The sequence below is a fragment of the Meleagris gallopavo genome, chromosome 22 (assembly GCF_000146605.3).
Source record: "Meleagris gallopavo isolate NT-WF06-2002-E0010 breed Aviagen turkey brand Nicholas breeding stock chromosome 22, Turkey_5.1, whole genome shotgun sequence".
In the NCBI taxonomy this organism is placed as follows: domain Eukaryota; kingdom Metazoa; phylum Chordata; class Aves; order Galliformes; family Phasianidae; genus Meleagris; species Meleagris gallopavo.
In genome coordinates, this window is record NC_015032.2 from 926,487 (window position 1) to 943,404 (window position 16,918).

The window sequence follows — 16,918 nt, forward strand, 5'->3', positions numbered from 1 at the left end:
TTCAGATTTTTGCCTGCAGTTCCCCCCAAAGAAGCTTCAGAATTCAATCCACTGATTTTGTATAACTGTCAAATAAAAACAGTGGCAGACTTGGGGTGGGTGTAGTAGTACTTCATTAGTTCCTTCACACCTAACTTCCCTTTGAACACCCATGGGATTACTGGGAGAAAGATCACCTGATGTGCCAACATGTCACAGTCCCCCCAGCTGCCCTTTATACAAATTCTCATTTCCATTGTTTTCAAGTTGACTAATATGGAATAACTCTTGAGCATTATTTATGCCAGCTATCAGATTATTACATACATGTAACAAGCAGCATTTGTTTGCTGTCACACCCTTGGTGAGGTATCCTGAATGCACTTCTAGAAAAGGCAAAGCCAAGTGCTCACTCACCAGAGCTTCTGCTCCAGCTCCAGACATTCTGTACCTAAAGGGGCTCTTTGCTGAGCAAAGCAGCAAGGGATCCTTTGCACAAGGCAGAAGGCTGGCAGATGACACAGCAGCTACACAAGTGTGGGTGCTCCCATGCTGAATGCCTGAGCTCCCTTCTGAGGGCTGGCACCAAACCTGCCACAGTGCCTCTGATCCCATGCAAGCTGCTTAGAATACTGAGCAACACCCTCCTCACGACTGTGAGATCATCTCTCCCAGACTGCAGATCTGCATCAACAATATAACCATTCTAATTCAGTGATTTTTTGATTTATTTTTTTTTTTTAAATCCACTTTGATTCATGCAATGATCAAAAACTGGGGCTGCAGGCTCCAACAAGGAGCAGCCATCTTTAAACACCCATCTTTAAGGGAACCAGACCATACAACAACTTCAGGGTGGGAAGAGAAAAGTGAGCAAGGCCTGTAACAACCATCACATACCTGTCCAGTGCTCCAGACCACAACACTAGGCAAATCTCAACTGACAACTGAGAAATCACAGTCTAAAGCACTGCTATTTAAGAAGAAAAGGCTTATGGACTGGTCTTAGGATATTTACGTCCCAGTCACCCCAAGGCAAAGGTACTTCCAGATGTGACTTAAGGACACCTCAGCAAGACCTCGCATTACAACTGGCACCTTCTTGCTTTAAGCATGCCAAACACTGCCACTGCCATTACTGCAACTCCACAGATTAAACTTAAGGGAAAAAAAAGACTAAAGAGAGTGGAAACACTCCAAGCTTTGTTTCCTAAATAGCTCCTGTTGAGCAAATTATCAATGAATAAATTATAAATGTTATTCAATCAATTTGAAACTGCTAGATGTGGATGAGAAAAACTTCTCAGTCATCAGAACCAAGGATGACCTCAAACAGAAACCTACTGATTTCTACAGGGATTACGAACAACGTTGGTGCTGGTTCTTGTTTCTGGAGTACCATGTTTGCACAGAACTGAGATACACAGACTGTTGAAGGTCCAAGTGTTCTTCCTCTACAGGGCAACAAATTATGCTAAAAGAAGAGACAACTTCTCCTCAAACAGCTAAGATTTACAATTACTAGATAGAGCAGTAAGTGTTTTAAGAACATTGCCATGGTTATAAACTGTGCTCTAATTGCTACTGCTCTATTTCAGTGCTTTAGGAAAAGCTGCTGTTAGTTTTTTCTTATTTTCCCAACTCTTCTTCACACAGTCAGTTTACACCCCCCACCACACTTATCCAAGACAACATTAGCAATTCAAACTACAGTGACGTCCATCTGCAGAGAAAGACAAAAGTCAGTCTGAATTTCTTGTTATTTTTCTACGTCTTGAGATCTAATTCACGTTGAGAACATATCAACTGATACTTAAAGAGTGCTTACTTCAATATGCTCATCTTCAGCTGCAGTCCATGCAGAACTTCTATCACTCTCTGCACATCGCCAAGAAGCTGGTGAGTGGCTACTATCTTCTTGGCATTCTGGTGGGAGTAATTTTCTTCCAAGAACGCTAAGCCATGCATGTGGCCATTACTCAACCACTCCTTCTCATACCAGTACTTTAAGCTGGACCTCTGACCTAAAGCAACAGTAACGAGTGTGTTAAAATGCAGCATTAACTACAGCACGTTAACATTACTGGTAGTAACTGTGATTATCTGTCTTGCAGAGCTTACTAGCTCTTATCAGCAGCACTAACAACAATTTCACGACAGCAGACAAAACTCTGGAGATGTAAGAAGTTGTACGTGGGAAGCAAAATGGTACCTTGGTCAAGAAAATCCTGGCCCAGCTGTAAAAGCCAGGGGCATTCAGACCCTGATTCCCACAGCACATCCACAACAAGCACATGCAGCTGATGTACAGAGAAATGTATGACTGTAGCAGGGTATCCCTGATTATAACTAAAGCCAGCCTGGATACAGCTCTGCAGACAGAAATGCCACGAGACACAATCAGTCTTTCCTTACTAGTCTTGTGCACATATTAGTACAGTCACTCAGATGTAAATTTTAAAGGAATCATTGATGTGTTGGTGAAGAATTTGCCAACTATTAATAATGTTAATTCCAGCTTAACAGGTCAGATTATCAACAACAGCTGAAATGAAATTGTTAAATGGCAAGTGCATGAATAAAAAATTTAAGGAGAACAAAGAATTTATTCATAGATTAACTGATAAGAAACAAGTAAATAAAAATGAGAACAAAGAAAACCATCAAGAGCCCAACCTCCCCCCACTTCTGCACTGTGCTGCTCCAGAACATGCTTTCAGGTGACAGTTCAGTGCCCTGAGAACACCCCACTCACTGCCCCAGCCACAGCACTTACAAAGCCAGAGATCTTGCAGGAGCACGGGTCAGAACCACATGCATAGAAGTCTCCAGTACAAGCAGGTTAACATCCATTAGAAAATGGCAGCAGTCAGGGGTTTGTTGAAAAAAAATAGACTCAGTAGGCAGCAGGATGAAACCAGGGGATTACACTGCCTACCCACTGGGAAGCAGCACTGGCTGTGCTGTTACCCAGGGCACAATGAAACAAAGCTCTCAGGACACCCTGAGAAATTACTCATAGTTGTTTACATCTCTTTTGGAAGGTAATTAAAAATAGCAACAAAATGTTTTCTGTATCATGCCTGATATACAGATCCATGGATATAAAGAAAGCCTACATTCACCCCTATACCTCTGCCTCAAAGAGGAATCAAAAGAGCATGCTTGTGAGCACACAGCCACTGAGCAGCATAGGACAGCATTGGATGCTTTGAGGCAACACCTCCAGAAGGCCTCATTTTCCAGCAGAAGTCTCATGTTTATTTTTGTGTCAGGAAGGTTCCCAGCTGCAAATGCACTTCAATTGACAAGAATAAACCCCTGAGTTTTAAAACTTCGTGGTTATCTGAACAGCACGGAGGCTATCTGCTCTGCCTCGGCGGATGAGAAGCCAGACATGTGCCAGCACTGCATGCTCACAGCCCCAAAGGCCAACTGCAGCCTGGGCTGCATCAACAAGGGGGCCAGCAGGCAGGGAGGGGACTGTCCCAGTCTGCTCTGCCCCTGTGACAGCCTGCCTGCAGTGCTGTGCCCAGCCCTGGGGCCGCTGGCACAAGAAAGATGTTGATCTGCTGGAGCAGGTCCAGAAAAGGCCATGAAGATGCCCAGAGGGTTGGAGCATCTCTACAATGGAGACAGGCTGAGGGAGCTGGGAGAAGTGAGGGCTCTGGGGAGACTTCAGTGCAGCTCCTTCCAGTACCCAAGGGGAGCTTAAAAGAAGTCTGTCTCCCTCCTGTTTATGCAGTCTGATAGTGCCAGGACAAGGGGGATGGCTTTAAACTAAAAGAGAGGAGATTTAAGTTAGAAGTGAGGAGAAAATTAATTACTCAGAGGGTTGCCTACTCTGGCACTGTTGCCTAGAACAGTGTGGGAGCCCCATACCCAGCATTTGAGACCAGGCTGGACAGAGCCCTGGGCAGCCAGCCCACAGCAGAGGGGCAGAAGCTCTTCAAGGGTCTTTAAGGTCCCTCCCAATCCAGGCCATTCTATGATTCCACCCAACCAAAGCCTGTTCATGACATCATTTACTTGAGGGTGTACTTGTGGACACAAAATCCTCTCTCTTCCTGTGTAGATGCACTAACAAGATGGAGAGATTTCTAACAATTTATGCTTCCTATTCCTTGAAAGCATCTGTCATCTAACAAGCAATATTTTGATTACGTTCAAGCAAGAGTAGATGTCATCTGAACACAAATCACTTAAAAATCCTACCTGGCTCAAGAAGGGTCTAAAGTGACAGTTATGCTTTTAGGCGTAACTATACTAAGCTTTCACTTCTGTCAATATGGGACTAAACTAAGGGGAAGTTCCTAAACAAGGCATTTAGTCAATAACACGCTTTTAAAATTGAGCACAGCCATTTCCAGATTCATAAACTCTATCTGAGCTCATTTCAAGCTAAGGAAAGGTTCACTGAGACTGAGAATCCACTTTGTAGCTTGCAGTCAAGATGCTGGACAAAAATTGTACCCGTTTTGGAAATCAAATCCAAACAAAAAATAAAATTTTCAGGATCTTCAAAGCAAAAAAAGTGATTAAACTAGTTAAGCAAATTAAACGCTAGCTGCAATTGGTTTTTATTGGAAAGCATTCTGATGAAGTTCAAGTGTGATGGCACGACTTCAGCTTGCACATGCACCTCAGCTGGGTCCAAAACTAAATCCAAAGTAAAGTATCCTGAAAGTAAGTGGTTAGAGCCCTGGGTGCAAAATACTGCATTAATGATTATAATAAATGCAACCTTAAGGATTATAAATTATTTGGCTAAGATAACTGTATGTAAGCATAGTGTCTTTTCTTTGCTTTGAGTACAAACAATGTTAGTGCACAAACTCTGCTTAGCCACAAGCAAATAATTTAGGTGCCTGAAGAATGTGTAGCTGTCAAGAAAAGCAGTAGTCATTATCTAAATAAGCACTTGAACTCTGCTGTCCAGCCCACTAGTTTAATGGTTTGTTGCCTTCTTTTTGATATTTTAATAAAGCTATAAGTAACAAAACTTTTTTTTTATTTATATACATTACCTATATATACTACAGTATATATTTTGTACACAGCCCAAGACCATTCCCTTTCACTCAATGCAGCCCAGGCAAGCCAAAAGCCTGGAGACCCCCCGACATAAGCCAAGAGGGCTTGTGATGAGGCAGGCTGACATCCCAGGCACCTCATCATATATGAGTATGGACACAAGCCCAAACCTCATCCATTTACAAACTCAGTGAGGTTTTCAGTGAGGTTTTATGACACACAGAAGGAAGCCAGAAACAACCCATGTCAGAAGGGCAGTTTTTGTCTCAGCTCATCTTATGCAGCAGATATTTTAAACTATTCAGCCTCATGTTTAGGAGTAGAAAATGCATTGCTTAATTAACTCTGACTGTACTACCCATTATAACTTCTGTTTATATCTATAGATGTGCCTCTTCCAAACAAGTCAAGGACATCACAGCTGTTGAGAACCAGAGGCCTCTTGCTGGTTTGTTTTAATCAGCACATAAGCCTGGCCCTGCTGGAAGAAAGCTGCAGTCATGTCCCTTAAGATGTGTCTACATTTTAATCATAAGGAGTTTTCCTGAATTCTCCTGAGTGTTTCATTTATTTTCTGCAGTCAGGCAGTAGAATCAATTTCAATTCTTATTACTGACAAACGTGACACAGATGGCCCCAGTTAAACATCGATTTCCATTCCTGCCCAGCTGTAATTCCACAACATTGACTCATGCATTCACGTGAGCTCAGTTACAGAATCATGAAGTTGAATTTCTTTACTGAAGAGATACAGCTAGTGAAGCAAAAAAAAAGAGAAGTTTAATCTTTGCAACAGGAGTATACAAACTAATAGTTACTACATACTTAAGAAGGTTGTGGAACTTAGAAATTTCTGTACCTGGAGGATCTTGGCAAATATAGCAGGTGTATTTCTCAGGTACATTATCTTCCAGTAAACCCATACAGACTCCATGCTGCCAGCACAGACACTCTTCACACTGTTAAAATCAAGAAGTGCACATCAATGAACCTCAATTAAGAGATACTCAATTAAGAGATGCATCATCTGCACATGTTAAAACAACAAGGTATGTCGGGGTCCCTTCCCTGGCAGCTTCAAACCAGCACATTAAAGAAACAGACTGCAATGCTATTACAGTCCTTCCCACATTTTTCACACCATTTATGGAGATGGGACAAATTATGCAGTCAAAGCAGAGATCCTGAGAAGTACCAGAATGTTTCCTTCGGAGATGAAAACCTTTTAGGAGATGCATGCACATGTTATCAAGGACAGCAAACAACATAAAATCGAGCTTTATAAACATATATCAAGTTTTCTAATTTAAGTTTTCACCCTCAAACAACAAACTAACATACCTAACTGTAAAATCAAAGGGATATTCATGATGCACAGAATTAGCCAACCCTGTGCTTCACTGTACCTCTAGCATTTTATTCATTTCCAGAAGGGAACTTCTATTCATAGAGAAGAAAAAATCCTGAAGTTTTTAAGAACTTTCTGATGTTTATCCTTATTGGTAAAGGCCGAGTACACTTTGGCACTACTTTTTAGTGCAGTTACACTACTTAACATGTAATCCTTGTACTTATATTTGCAGCTTCAGGGCAGGAACAACCAACTACACCCACACATTCTGCTTCTGCCTCTTTCTTCTCCCCCCTCTGGCCTTGACAAGCAGCCCAAACCATAACTGTAGCCTAAAGGCCAGCGGAACATGAGACAAAACCACACATAAGAATATGAAGTCATTTTTAATTTGAAACTGTGTGGTGTGGTGTTTATTTAGAGTTCCTCTTTCTATGAGCAGTGAAACTGTAGATTGTAATCTCGATATCGTGGAAAACAAGCCAAAAGCTGAATGCAGAGACCACGGCTATATTGGCAAAAGTTTTCAAATGAACTGAAGAAATGGCAACTGCAAGCAATCTGAGAGGCTCTTCGACCTGCAAAACACCAGCTTGGTAAGCACCTCCGTTGTGTTCTTCTTCTCATCTGCTGCGTTTCCCCCAGCCAAGAGAGACAGGAAGGCACCACCGGCTTCTGTCATCTGCTTTAACTAAGCATGGGGGAAACTGGAGCACAGGAAGCCACCAGAGAAATGGACTTCTGAAAAATGGGACTAATAGTGGCTGGCCTTATTAAATGGAAAAGGGGATCTAAAGCAGGAAGATGTTTTCAGGAGATATTCAGAGACCATCCCCTGTTCACAAAGTAAGATACATAGGAGCCAGAGGAAGCTGTCCTAAAAACAAAAGAGACAAAGAAAACCAGCCTGCCTGCTACAAAACGAGCAGGGAGCTCCAAAACAAGAAGGTCACACTTGCGCCCTGTAAATCAGGCAACGAAACACAGCTCCCTCCTCCTGTCTGCACGTTTACCTCCCACCTCAGCCAGGCTGAGTTTGTTGCTCTGGGTCCAGTCAACACCCCTGTCCAGGCAGTAGAAAGGAGATTTAAAAGTAAGCCAAGTAAGAGATTTTGAAGAGAAAAATGTGCAGAAGTGAGCAATAACTTTTGAGCTGAATTTCAAGTAAGAAATAACCAAGCCCAATAGAACATATATTTAAGGCAGCTTTTCAGCAACCAGAACAACAAGATCCTGATTCTATTCACACCCATGTCCTCCAAAGGCACTGACACTGAGGCACACCATTCTCTATCTTACACACACAAGTTCACTGATGTTTATGTGTAAAAAAACAAACAGAAGGGACAATGTAATTTTATCTGGTCTTTTTTTGGGGGGCCCAAGTAGAATCTTAAAGATAAAGTCCTGTGTTTTCCAAAGCAGTAGAAGGCAAAGCAGTAAAACTACTACCTCCATAGGAAGTTATGGAGACTAGAATGAAATCATAGCGGCTGATAAATTATAAAAAATAAATCAATAAATCCAAAAAAAACCTTTGAAAACAGCTATTAACTGAAACAGGTACTTGCTTTACAATATCTGTTTGTGCCCTTGCTAATGAACAATCTTTAAGCACAATTTGCTTGAGACAACATAAACCAGGTTCAAGATATGGGAAGAGTATTTTATCAGTTACCTTAAGCTGAATTTACCAGGAGATTTACTATGAACTCAAAGAGATAAATGGAGCCAACTCTGCTTAACTGGGTGAAATCCAATCAAATGTTAAGGTTCCCCGTGCTTCCAAGCAAATAAAAGATGCTGCCTCTTGTTTTTTCTTCATTAATTCTTAATTGGGTACATTCATGAAAATGAGCTCAGTTCAAAGAGAAAATGACTTGCAACTGTATTTCTTGTAAGGAGACCCCACACATGCATTGTAGGAAGACCAAACCTCCAGTCACAAGCATGAATCAAGTGTTCTACTTCCTAATTTTGCTCTCAAGTCAAAGCAGTCTGGTTTATAGGTATGTGCTCAAACAGGTACCCCAAACATTTGTGTTCTTCAGTGAGATCTCTATGGAGGAATAAGGGAGGACAGAAGAAACAACAGAAACAAGTGCAAAGACAATATTCTTCTAAAAACCCATACACTGAAATCATGCATCTTCGGGAAGAGAAGCCTAAATGCAAGCTCTGTTAGAGCAGCCACTTCCAAACTAGAGTCTCCAAGTATCAAAGTCTACATAGGAAAGAAGGAAGAAAATCTTTCCTCCTTGCAAATCCACGATAGCTGACATTTTCCTTTGACTTTCTGGGTACTTCCAGTACTTCACCTCTGAGAATGAGTTCCCCTCATCATAGTTCCATAGCTGCATATGACAGGATCTTTCCCTTATATTACTGATCTGCAATTGAAGAGCCAACCCAGACATTTCTGTACCAACAATTAAAGGCCCAACTGTTCAAACCATTTTCCCAAGAACTACAGGCTGACCAAAAGGAATGGAGGGCACTGCACTCAGTACCTTAGGTTATCTGCATTGCTAGCCCTACAGCCTGCAAAAACCTTGTTAACATCTTCTTGCTCCCATCCCTGTAACTAACGCAGGTACTTGCCATGCTGCCTATCTGCAACTCTCTAAGAAAATATCCTGCTCTCCTAGACAGCTCTACTATTACACAGAATGTGTTGGTTTTGTTTTTCAAAAAATAAAATCTTTGCAATGTATAAAAAAAACAAACATCCAATTACTTAAGCCTAGAGAAATGCTATAAGCAGCAGCTCACAAAACCTTACAAAGAAGCTATGCTTCGACTGTGTTCTGACCCAGCTGACATTTCTCTGCATTCTCCAGTTGTAGACCAGCACTGAGACTACTTCTGCTGGAATAATCACAGTCCAATCTATGCCTTTCCACACTTCATAGAGCCATCTCCTCTGCAAGCAGCCAGCCTGCTGTTATGGCCAACAGCTTTCTGTCTCCTCTTCCTCTTCTACTCCCAGATGCCATTCACTCATTCTGAGCACGGCCCATCACCACTCCCTCCCCAAGCAGGGCACAAGGCTCATCTCAGCATGCATCAGGATCCAACACTAATGCAAACAGTACGTCAGAATGAACTAAGCACTACAAGAAAGGTGTTGGACCTTCTTGGGCAACTCATCTATTAAACAGTACAAAAGACCAAAGAAAAGCACTCAATCAAGTTAATTGTTAAGCCTGACTGCTGAGGACAGAACCCAAGCCCAGCTGCTGATGTTCAGGACAGAACAGGTGTTTCTATGCACCTGCTGTAGAAGCCAACAATTCTTCACACTAAAACTAACCCAAGCAGGCACTCCCTCTGCCCTTACCAGGCTTCTGCCCCTACTAAGCAACGAGGGCCACCAGAAACAAGTAGAGGCTGCAAGGCAGGCTGTGGCAGCTACTCCATTCCTCCTAGTTCTGAACACTAAAAACTCAGCTCACTGCAGTATGCTAACAGCTATCCCAGGAGCCTGTTTAACCCCCCCTTCCATTACGGGGGGTTAAACCTCACAAAAATTAACAACAGGATGCCTGGGGAAGTGAATACAAAACCTGCAGACTGGGCTTCACGTGCCAGACAAATAATTTTTAGCCCCATCTCATTTCTGGCAACGTTATGTTTATAGTAAATAAACATGGCTCAGAAGTCAGCCTGCCTTCAAGGATACCACTGAGCTTTGGAAACAGAACACCAAGGATTTGCACAGTTGTAAACAGAATAGTGCAAGCTTCATTACTCTGTCAGGCAGCACCCAAGAACAGCAATTGCTGCTTCTAGGACACTTCTCCAACTCTTCCACTAACAGGATATCTGAAGTATCTGCCTGGAAAACCAAAGAAGTGAAGAGCTGATGCTTTATGGAACAGCAGGTTTGAATGCATCTCATCCAGTGATGTTAAACACTGATATGCTCTGTGAAACACTGCTGTCACTGCTGCTTTGAGATAAAAAACTCACCTGCCATCAATCTGTGACAAGGCCTACAGAGACAATTAGGTAATCCCCAAAGTATACGATCCAGACACTGTCATGACACTTTCAAAAATAAACAAACACTTCAAAATAATCTCATAATTACCTTAAAATTTGCAGGGAGCCCACAGCTACACTACTGTCATTTTGAACTGAGGTCCCATAAGAAAGAGAAGGATGGAAGCTTCCTGAAATAAAGCTCATTCTTCAGAGGGGCAACTATGAAAAGCTCATTCAAGAGCACGAAATACCAAGTCCCTGCATGACTTTTTCCTGCATCTTCTAAGGCTTAAGGGACTTTCTGAAGGAGACTACACAGCTCAGATGAGAAGAAGAAAAATAAACTGGAGCAAAAGAAGCCAGAGTCAAATATGTACCAAAACCTTCTTTGAGATGAATAGAAATTGGGTAGAATGACTAACTAAGAGGAAAGAGAGAGGCAGTTTCAAAGAGATCTTTAATTACCAGTGTTAAGTGGGCAGACAACAGACACTGCTCTGGCTGGCAAGTTTACTGTACACTCAATTTACAAAGAGTACAATGCACAGATGGCTTTATGCAGATTAGGAACTACAGAGTTCCTAATTCCATTGCTGAATGGAAGAATGTGGATTTGCTTCCAAAAAAGCTCCACTCCAGTAATTTAAAGTGTATATTCTCTAAACCTAGGAAGTGTTCCAGTTTTTTTTTTTCCTTGTAGATTTGCATTTTTCTAAAACAAAACACAAACACTAAACCCCAACAAACCAAGCATTAAAGACTTTCATAGATCCTCTCCAGCTTAACCACTTCTCTCAATAACAAAACCTGAACGTTTACCTGAATCATGAAGTCATTTTCTTCTTTTACTTCACAAATACACCGAACAATCTCAAAGTCACTTTCTTCAGCTTCTTCGTCAGGATTTGTGGTTACATCAACATCCTGACTGCAGTCATCATCACTCCAAAGCAAGCTGTCCATAGATGACTCACTCATGGTGTCCTCCTCTACAACAAAAAAAAAAAATAAAAATCAAATACCAGGTAGTTACAGAGAGATCAAAAAACTCCCAAATAACCCTGGATATGTAGACACACATTCCTAAATGTGTCAGTTCATTTTTTAATTCAAGGAACATCAAATTTGTTTATTAACACTGGAACACACTGGAACAGGTTGCCCAAGGAGGCTGTGGATGCCCCATCCCTGCAGGCATTCAAGGCCAGGCTGGATGTGGCTCTGGGCAGCCTGGGCTGCTAGTTGGTGACCTGCACATAGCAGGGGGTTGGAACTGGATGAGCACTGTGGTCCTTTGCAACCCAGGCCATTCTATAATTCTATGAAGTTCTATACCATCATTAATAGTTTGTTCAAAACAGGCTAAGTGTGGCAATTCCTGAATTTTAAGAGTAGTAGGAGAAAAATGTGTCTTTTTTCTGCACTAACTTGTAACAGCAAATATCAAGACACTAAAAGATCATGAAAGCTGGAATGCAGCAGCCAGTTTTTGAGCTCTGTTTATAAATATTATAAGGTCACTAATGTCTACTCAAGAGCTTCTTTTCTTTACATAGTTCAGAAAGCCATTAGAAAAGCAAGCAGTTGTACAGATATGGCATGATACACAACCATAGCCAGTGGTGTCCCAAGCACAACACACAGACCATACAACCTGCAAAGCACCTGTTTTAAGAACAGCCAAAGAGTTATTTTACCATTAGCCTTTGATTTTCCTCGGTGGTGTCCAGACTCAGAGCACTGCAGCAGTGTGCTTGGGTGGGCAGACAATTTGTTTGAAGAAATACTTTTTGTGACAACTGATTTTTCAGGAGAAAGTTCCTGTGAAATATCTGTGTTTTCTTCACTAGCAGAGTACTCTGTAAAATTGTAAGCGTTGCTGTTAGAAGTTTGTGGTCAAGGAAAAAAACAGAAGAAAAACAACATCCAGTAACAACACATATGATTCACGGGGCGTCCACTTCTACATACCAGGACTCAAGGATTCACTATGCTGCTGAAAGACTCGTAACCAAGAGGCAAGAAAGACACCATACAAATCTTAAACAGCTTAATCATCCTTCACTACTGATGTCAGAAAGGCTGAAAATGCTGGCTAAACTAAATCCAGGTATTCTATAGGCTGAATGTGTCTACAAATGCTTTTGCATTACAGCCACTTCTACACAAGTACTGTTGGCTGGAGACCTCTCCCTAACATCCCAGTTACTCACACAGCATACATGTTTCCTTCCCAGTACCATGGGCTACAAAGGAGATTCTCTCTCCCTAGCCTACAGACAAAATGGGATATTTGATCAGAAAAGAAAAGTCAGTCAGGAACATGAAGAGAACACACCTAGAACAGCTTCTCTGAAGTACCAGCTTGCCATGTTCTGGCCCATACATCACACCTGGCTGCGTGCAGAGGGAGGCAGCTCCCTCCATACCAGCTACTGGCAGGAAGCCTGCAGGGCTCCTTCACTAAAAAACAGGGACACGAGCAAACTAGAAGGCTACTCTAGCTGTAGTCACTGCATGCACCTCATATTACTCTAGTAAATGGAACTGTTAATAATTGGCATATTGAGAAAGGAGAAGAATCATTGCGCCCAAGTTACTGAGCTTCTCAACTGCTGTGGCTCAGAGAACAGATTTCCGCAACGCTAACCTCAGGTCTTAAAGACCCAGCATTAGCAAAAGGGCTGCAAATATGAGTTACAAGAGCCTTCTTGGTATAATCGGTCCCTCAAGAAATGTGACCCTACACAGCTGTATGATGACTGAACAAAACGAAACAGTCCAGGAAGTATGCTGGTGGAATGGCAGTTAAAATGTGCTGTCCTGGCCTCACTTTGAAAACTGTTTCCATCTCCTTTGCTGTTGTGTTCCTGAAAGAACAAACCACCAGGCCTTTCCTCCTGACTGAGCGGGATAATTTATCCAAGTTCAAAGCAACTCTGATTTTTAAAACCAGGTCTTTCTGACCATGGTTTTCTGAGATCCAACAATCTGCTGAATTCAGAAGAATGTAACTCACCAGGCATCCTAAGAAAGTTTTATTTTGGATATTTTTGGCTAAAAGGAAAAAGTTAGCAGTCCAGTATTTCAAATGAGAACTATATCAAACCCCCTGCCAAAAACACAGAGCCTTGGAAATCTCCTGCAGCTTTTATGTTGTAACACAGAAGGTAATACATAACTTGCTTGTCCCTCACAGTAACTGATAAAATTGAGAATCTAACCCCCCAGAAATATTGCTGGATATTTTATAGGAAAGGGGGGGGAGAGGAAATGTCAATGTTGGAAAGTCAGTTCTCACTACTCTGGTGCCAATCACTTGATAGCACTCCAATTTCAGCACTGGAGGATAAATCAAAGCTCTTCCACTCTTGAGTGCTCTCTGCTATTTTAATCCTGAAGTGTGAAGATCACAGAATGGCGAGGGTTGGAAGGGACCTCAAGGATCAGGAAGCTCCAACCCCCCTGCCACACGCAGGGCCGCAAACCTCCACATTTCATACCAGCCCAGGTTGCCCAGGGCCTCATCCAACCCGGCCTTCAACACCTCCAGGGATGGACGGGGCATCCACAGCCTCTCTGGGCAGCTGTTCCAGCACCTCGCCACTCTCTCTGTAAAGAACTTCCCCCTGACATCCAACCTAAACCTTCCCTCCCTCAACTTGATATCATTTCCCCTTGTCCTGCTGTTATCTACCCTTTCAAAGTGTTGATTCCCCTCCTGTTTGTGGGCTCCCTTTAGGTACTGAAAGGCTGCAGTGAGGTCACATTAAGATGCTACGGATTACTGATGAGATCTGACAAGAACAGATTAGAGATGGCAAACTGACCGTACTGTAGTTAGCTACTGAAAAGATCTTAGCATTGCTCCAAAACTCTCAGAAATATGACATACTGCACTTTCTGTACACTGAAATGGTGAACCTACAGTTTGCTCAAGCTAAGACACAGCACCCAAGAATACAACTAGCCTCCACCCCAATTCATCTGGTACACACAAAGCTTGAGGGAGTCTTGAGAAGCCAACATGCTACATTTCAAAAACCCAAGGAAAAAGGGACAAGCAGTTTCTTAGCATGCTTATTTGTAAAGTTACTGCACAAAGTTCATGAATGAGGACTTGCAGAATACCTCTTATCTGTAGGCACTGTGTAATCAGAAACTTAATAAAATTATTTATTTCAGTACAATCTAGTCAGTCTACCTGCAGTTTTCTTTCCTATTTATCTCATGACAGTTTGTCCACGAAAAATCAGGATGTGACAGGTTTAACAGAGCTCATTACCAGAATCTCTGAAAATGAGCAAAGATTTAAGCAGTTCCAATGGAAAATGAGGACCCATCAGCATTTTCAAACCCCATGACTCTCTCATATGTCGATGTCTGGTACAAGGGGAACTCAGCAGTGAATCAAGGTAACCTGTACCTTCTGTAACTGGGTTAATCTTGCATACAAGTACACCAAACAATGAAAGGCCAGACTTAGACTAACACATTGAATGCAGAGTTAGATTTACTCTGTGCCATTATAAGTGCTATCAGCTGTCATGCAGCATTAATGATGCACCTCAATCAGGATATAAATCATCTTGCCAATCACTATTTGATCTTCATTATTTCTTAATGACACAAAATCAGAACTGATAAATAAAGAAGATGGTCTTATCTGTAATGCCATCTCTTAAGAGCATGGAACTGGGCAAAAGAAGATAAAGTATTTTCCTCTAAGAAGAAAAAAACTTTACCAGGCTTAGTCCTCTTTTTCTTTTTTTCTTCTTCTTTGCCTTGGACCTTCCATAGTCCTTGGATTTTCTTTCTTTGTTCTTCTCATGTTCTTTAGCAGCTGAAATTAGACAACATTCCAATTTAATACTGAAGATGTATACACACCTATTGCACTAACTAATTCTCTTAAACGTTTCTTCAGTTAACCATGGCCAGTTCACCAGGAAAAAAACCAGCACAAAGCTTACTCATAAGAACTGCCAGCCCCCAGAATTGGTCTGTTTGAAGTCCTAGGGTGATTATTCCCATAACGAAGTTACAACAGCATGCAGAAGAAAACAAGTGGACACCAATGCACCATTTATTAATTATGTAGAGAGGTTGAGCCCTCAGAAATTATTGGGACACCTGCTATATCACTGGTTTTTAAGCAATTCAAATTTCTAACTGAAAGCCTTACTGCTGAACTTTTCAGTCGCTTTATGACAGAAGTCTGACACAAGAACAAAAACTCAACCCCCCTTTCTCCCAGCTCCAGTTCCTTAAATGCTGGGCTTCATAGAAAAACAGAGAACAAGAGATTCAGTTGGCTATACCTCCCACTCAGTAACGGTGAAAGAACAGGAGGCATAGCCAACTGAACCATCTGCAGTCCACACTATTTTTAAGGGAATATAAATTAGATTTTTGAGCAATTAGGTGATGCTTTCAATGAAGTCCAGTCACAAAGCATGTCTCCAGAGCCTTTGCTGGAGGTAACTGCTGCCAGGCAATGCACACAAGTCTGTGCTACTTCCTGTCACTTGCTTCTAACTTCTTCCTTTCAGATGTAGCCCTCTGCAGCAGAACGTCCAGATACTTGCATAGTTCCTCAAATTAGTTATCTTAACACTGCCAAGGCCACGAGGTGCAACCACACAGTGCCATGTGAGAGGATGCCTTCCATCTCTGCTCAGAGCACTCAGCTCTCCAGCTGCTCGCCACCCCATCCAGAAAGCCACTTCATTTACTGATCTCTGCTAAAACAGTAAGCAGCTGAAGACACTCTTCTCTCAGAAATGCTCTCCTATGCAAAACACCTAAGAACCCGACTCAGGACACAGAACAGCACCAGAGTACTGCACTAACCTCCTGTTACAGCTGTTAGTAACCTCCCTAACTCACAACATAGGGCTGTGCTGCTGTGGCACAAGCAGCCCACCTTGAGAACCAGAATCCCCAGTGACTTTTGGGTGATTACCAGCTGTGATGAAACATGCAGGAGACAAAACAGCAGCATCTCCTCAAAAGAGCTGTCAGTTTTTATGACTCCTTCCATTCAGGTCTTGCAGAGACCTGTAACTTCGCTGCTCATGTTCCTCGTTTTCATGTTAGTGACCAGGGCTGCTGAAGTTGCACACTGCCAGCAGCCACGGACAGCAGTCTGCCATGCAGATCCCAGAGGGAACAGGTTTGGCAGAGCTGAAAACAAACTTCATCTCCCTCCTGTTACCATTTACGCATGGAGATTCTAGAGGAAGAAGTTCTTACGTATCCCCAACAAAGCTTCCACCTACACCTGGCTTCCCTTTGTCTCATCCCTCCTATTTTTCCAGGGCTTGGGAATCTCTGGGGACCATTTCCTTCTTGCAGCTCATATACAGAGATGCAAGTAACTCTCATCATTTTATTCTTCCAGGAAAAGGACAATAACTGAGGTCAACACACTAAGGAACATTCTGCATCCTTCCACTTGGAAATGGAAGGCTGCACGGTCCGATCACCTGATCTGTTTCAAGGCACATAAGAGGGCAAGATATGCTTCTTCAATCACTCAACACATCAGCTGTAAGTGTGACAAAA

At 42.2% G+C, this 16,918-nt stretch overlaps 1 protein-coding gene across 1 annotated transcript in view; it reads right to left on the reverse strand.

Annotated features, from left to right (window-relative positions):
• The window catches only part of PHF20 (PHD finger protein 20), a 63,796-nt gene that overhangs the window by 7,947 nt on the left and 38,931 nt on the right, over positions 1-16,918 (reverse strand). The window contains 6 exon segments of the mRNA XM_010722232.3: positions 1,808-2,003; positions 5,873-5,972; positions 11,171-11,340; positions 12,049-12,210; positions 15,097-15,123; positions 15,126-15,194. Of these exon segments, the coding sequence (XP_010720534.1) occupies positions 1,808-2,003; positions 5,873-5,972; positions 11,171-11,340; positions 12,049-12,210; positions 15,097-15,123; positions 15,126-15,194 (724 nt within the window).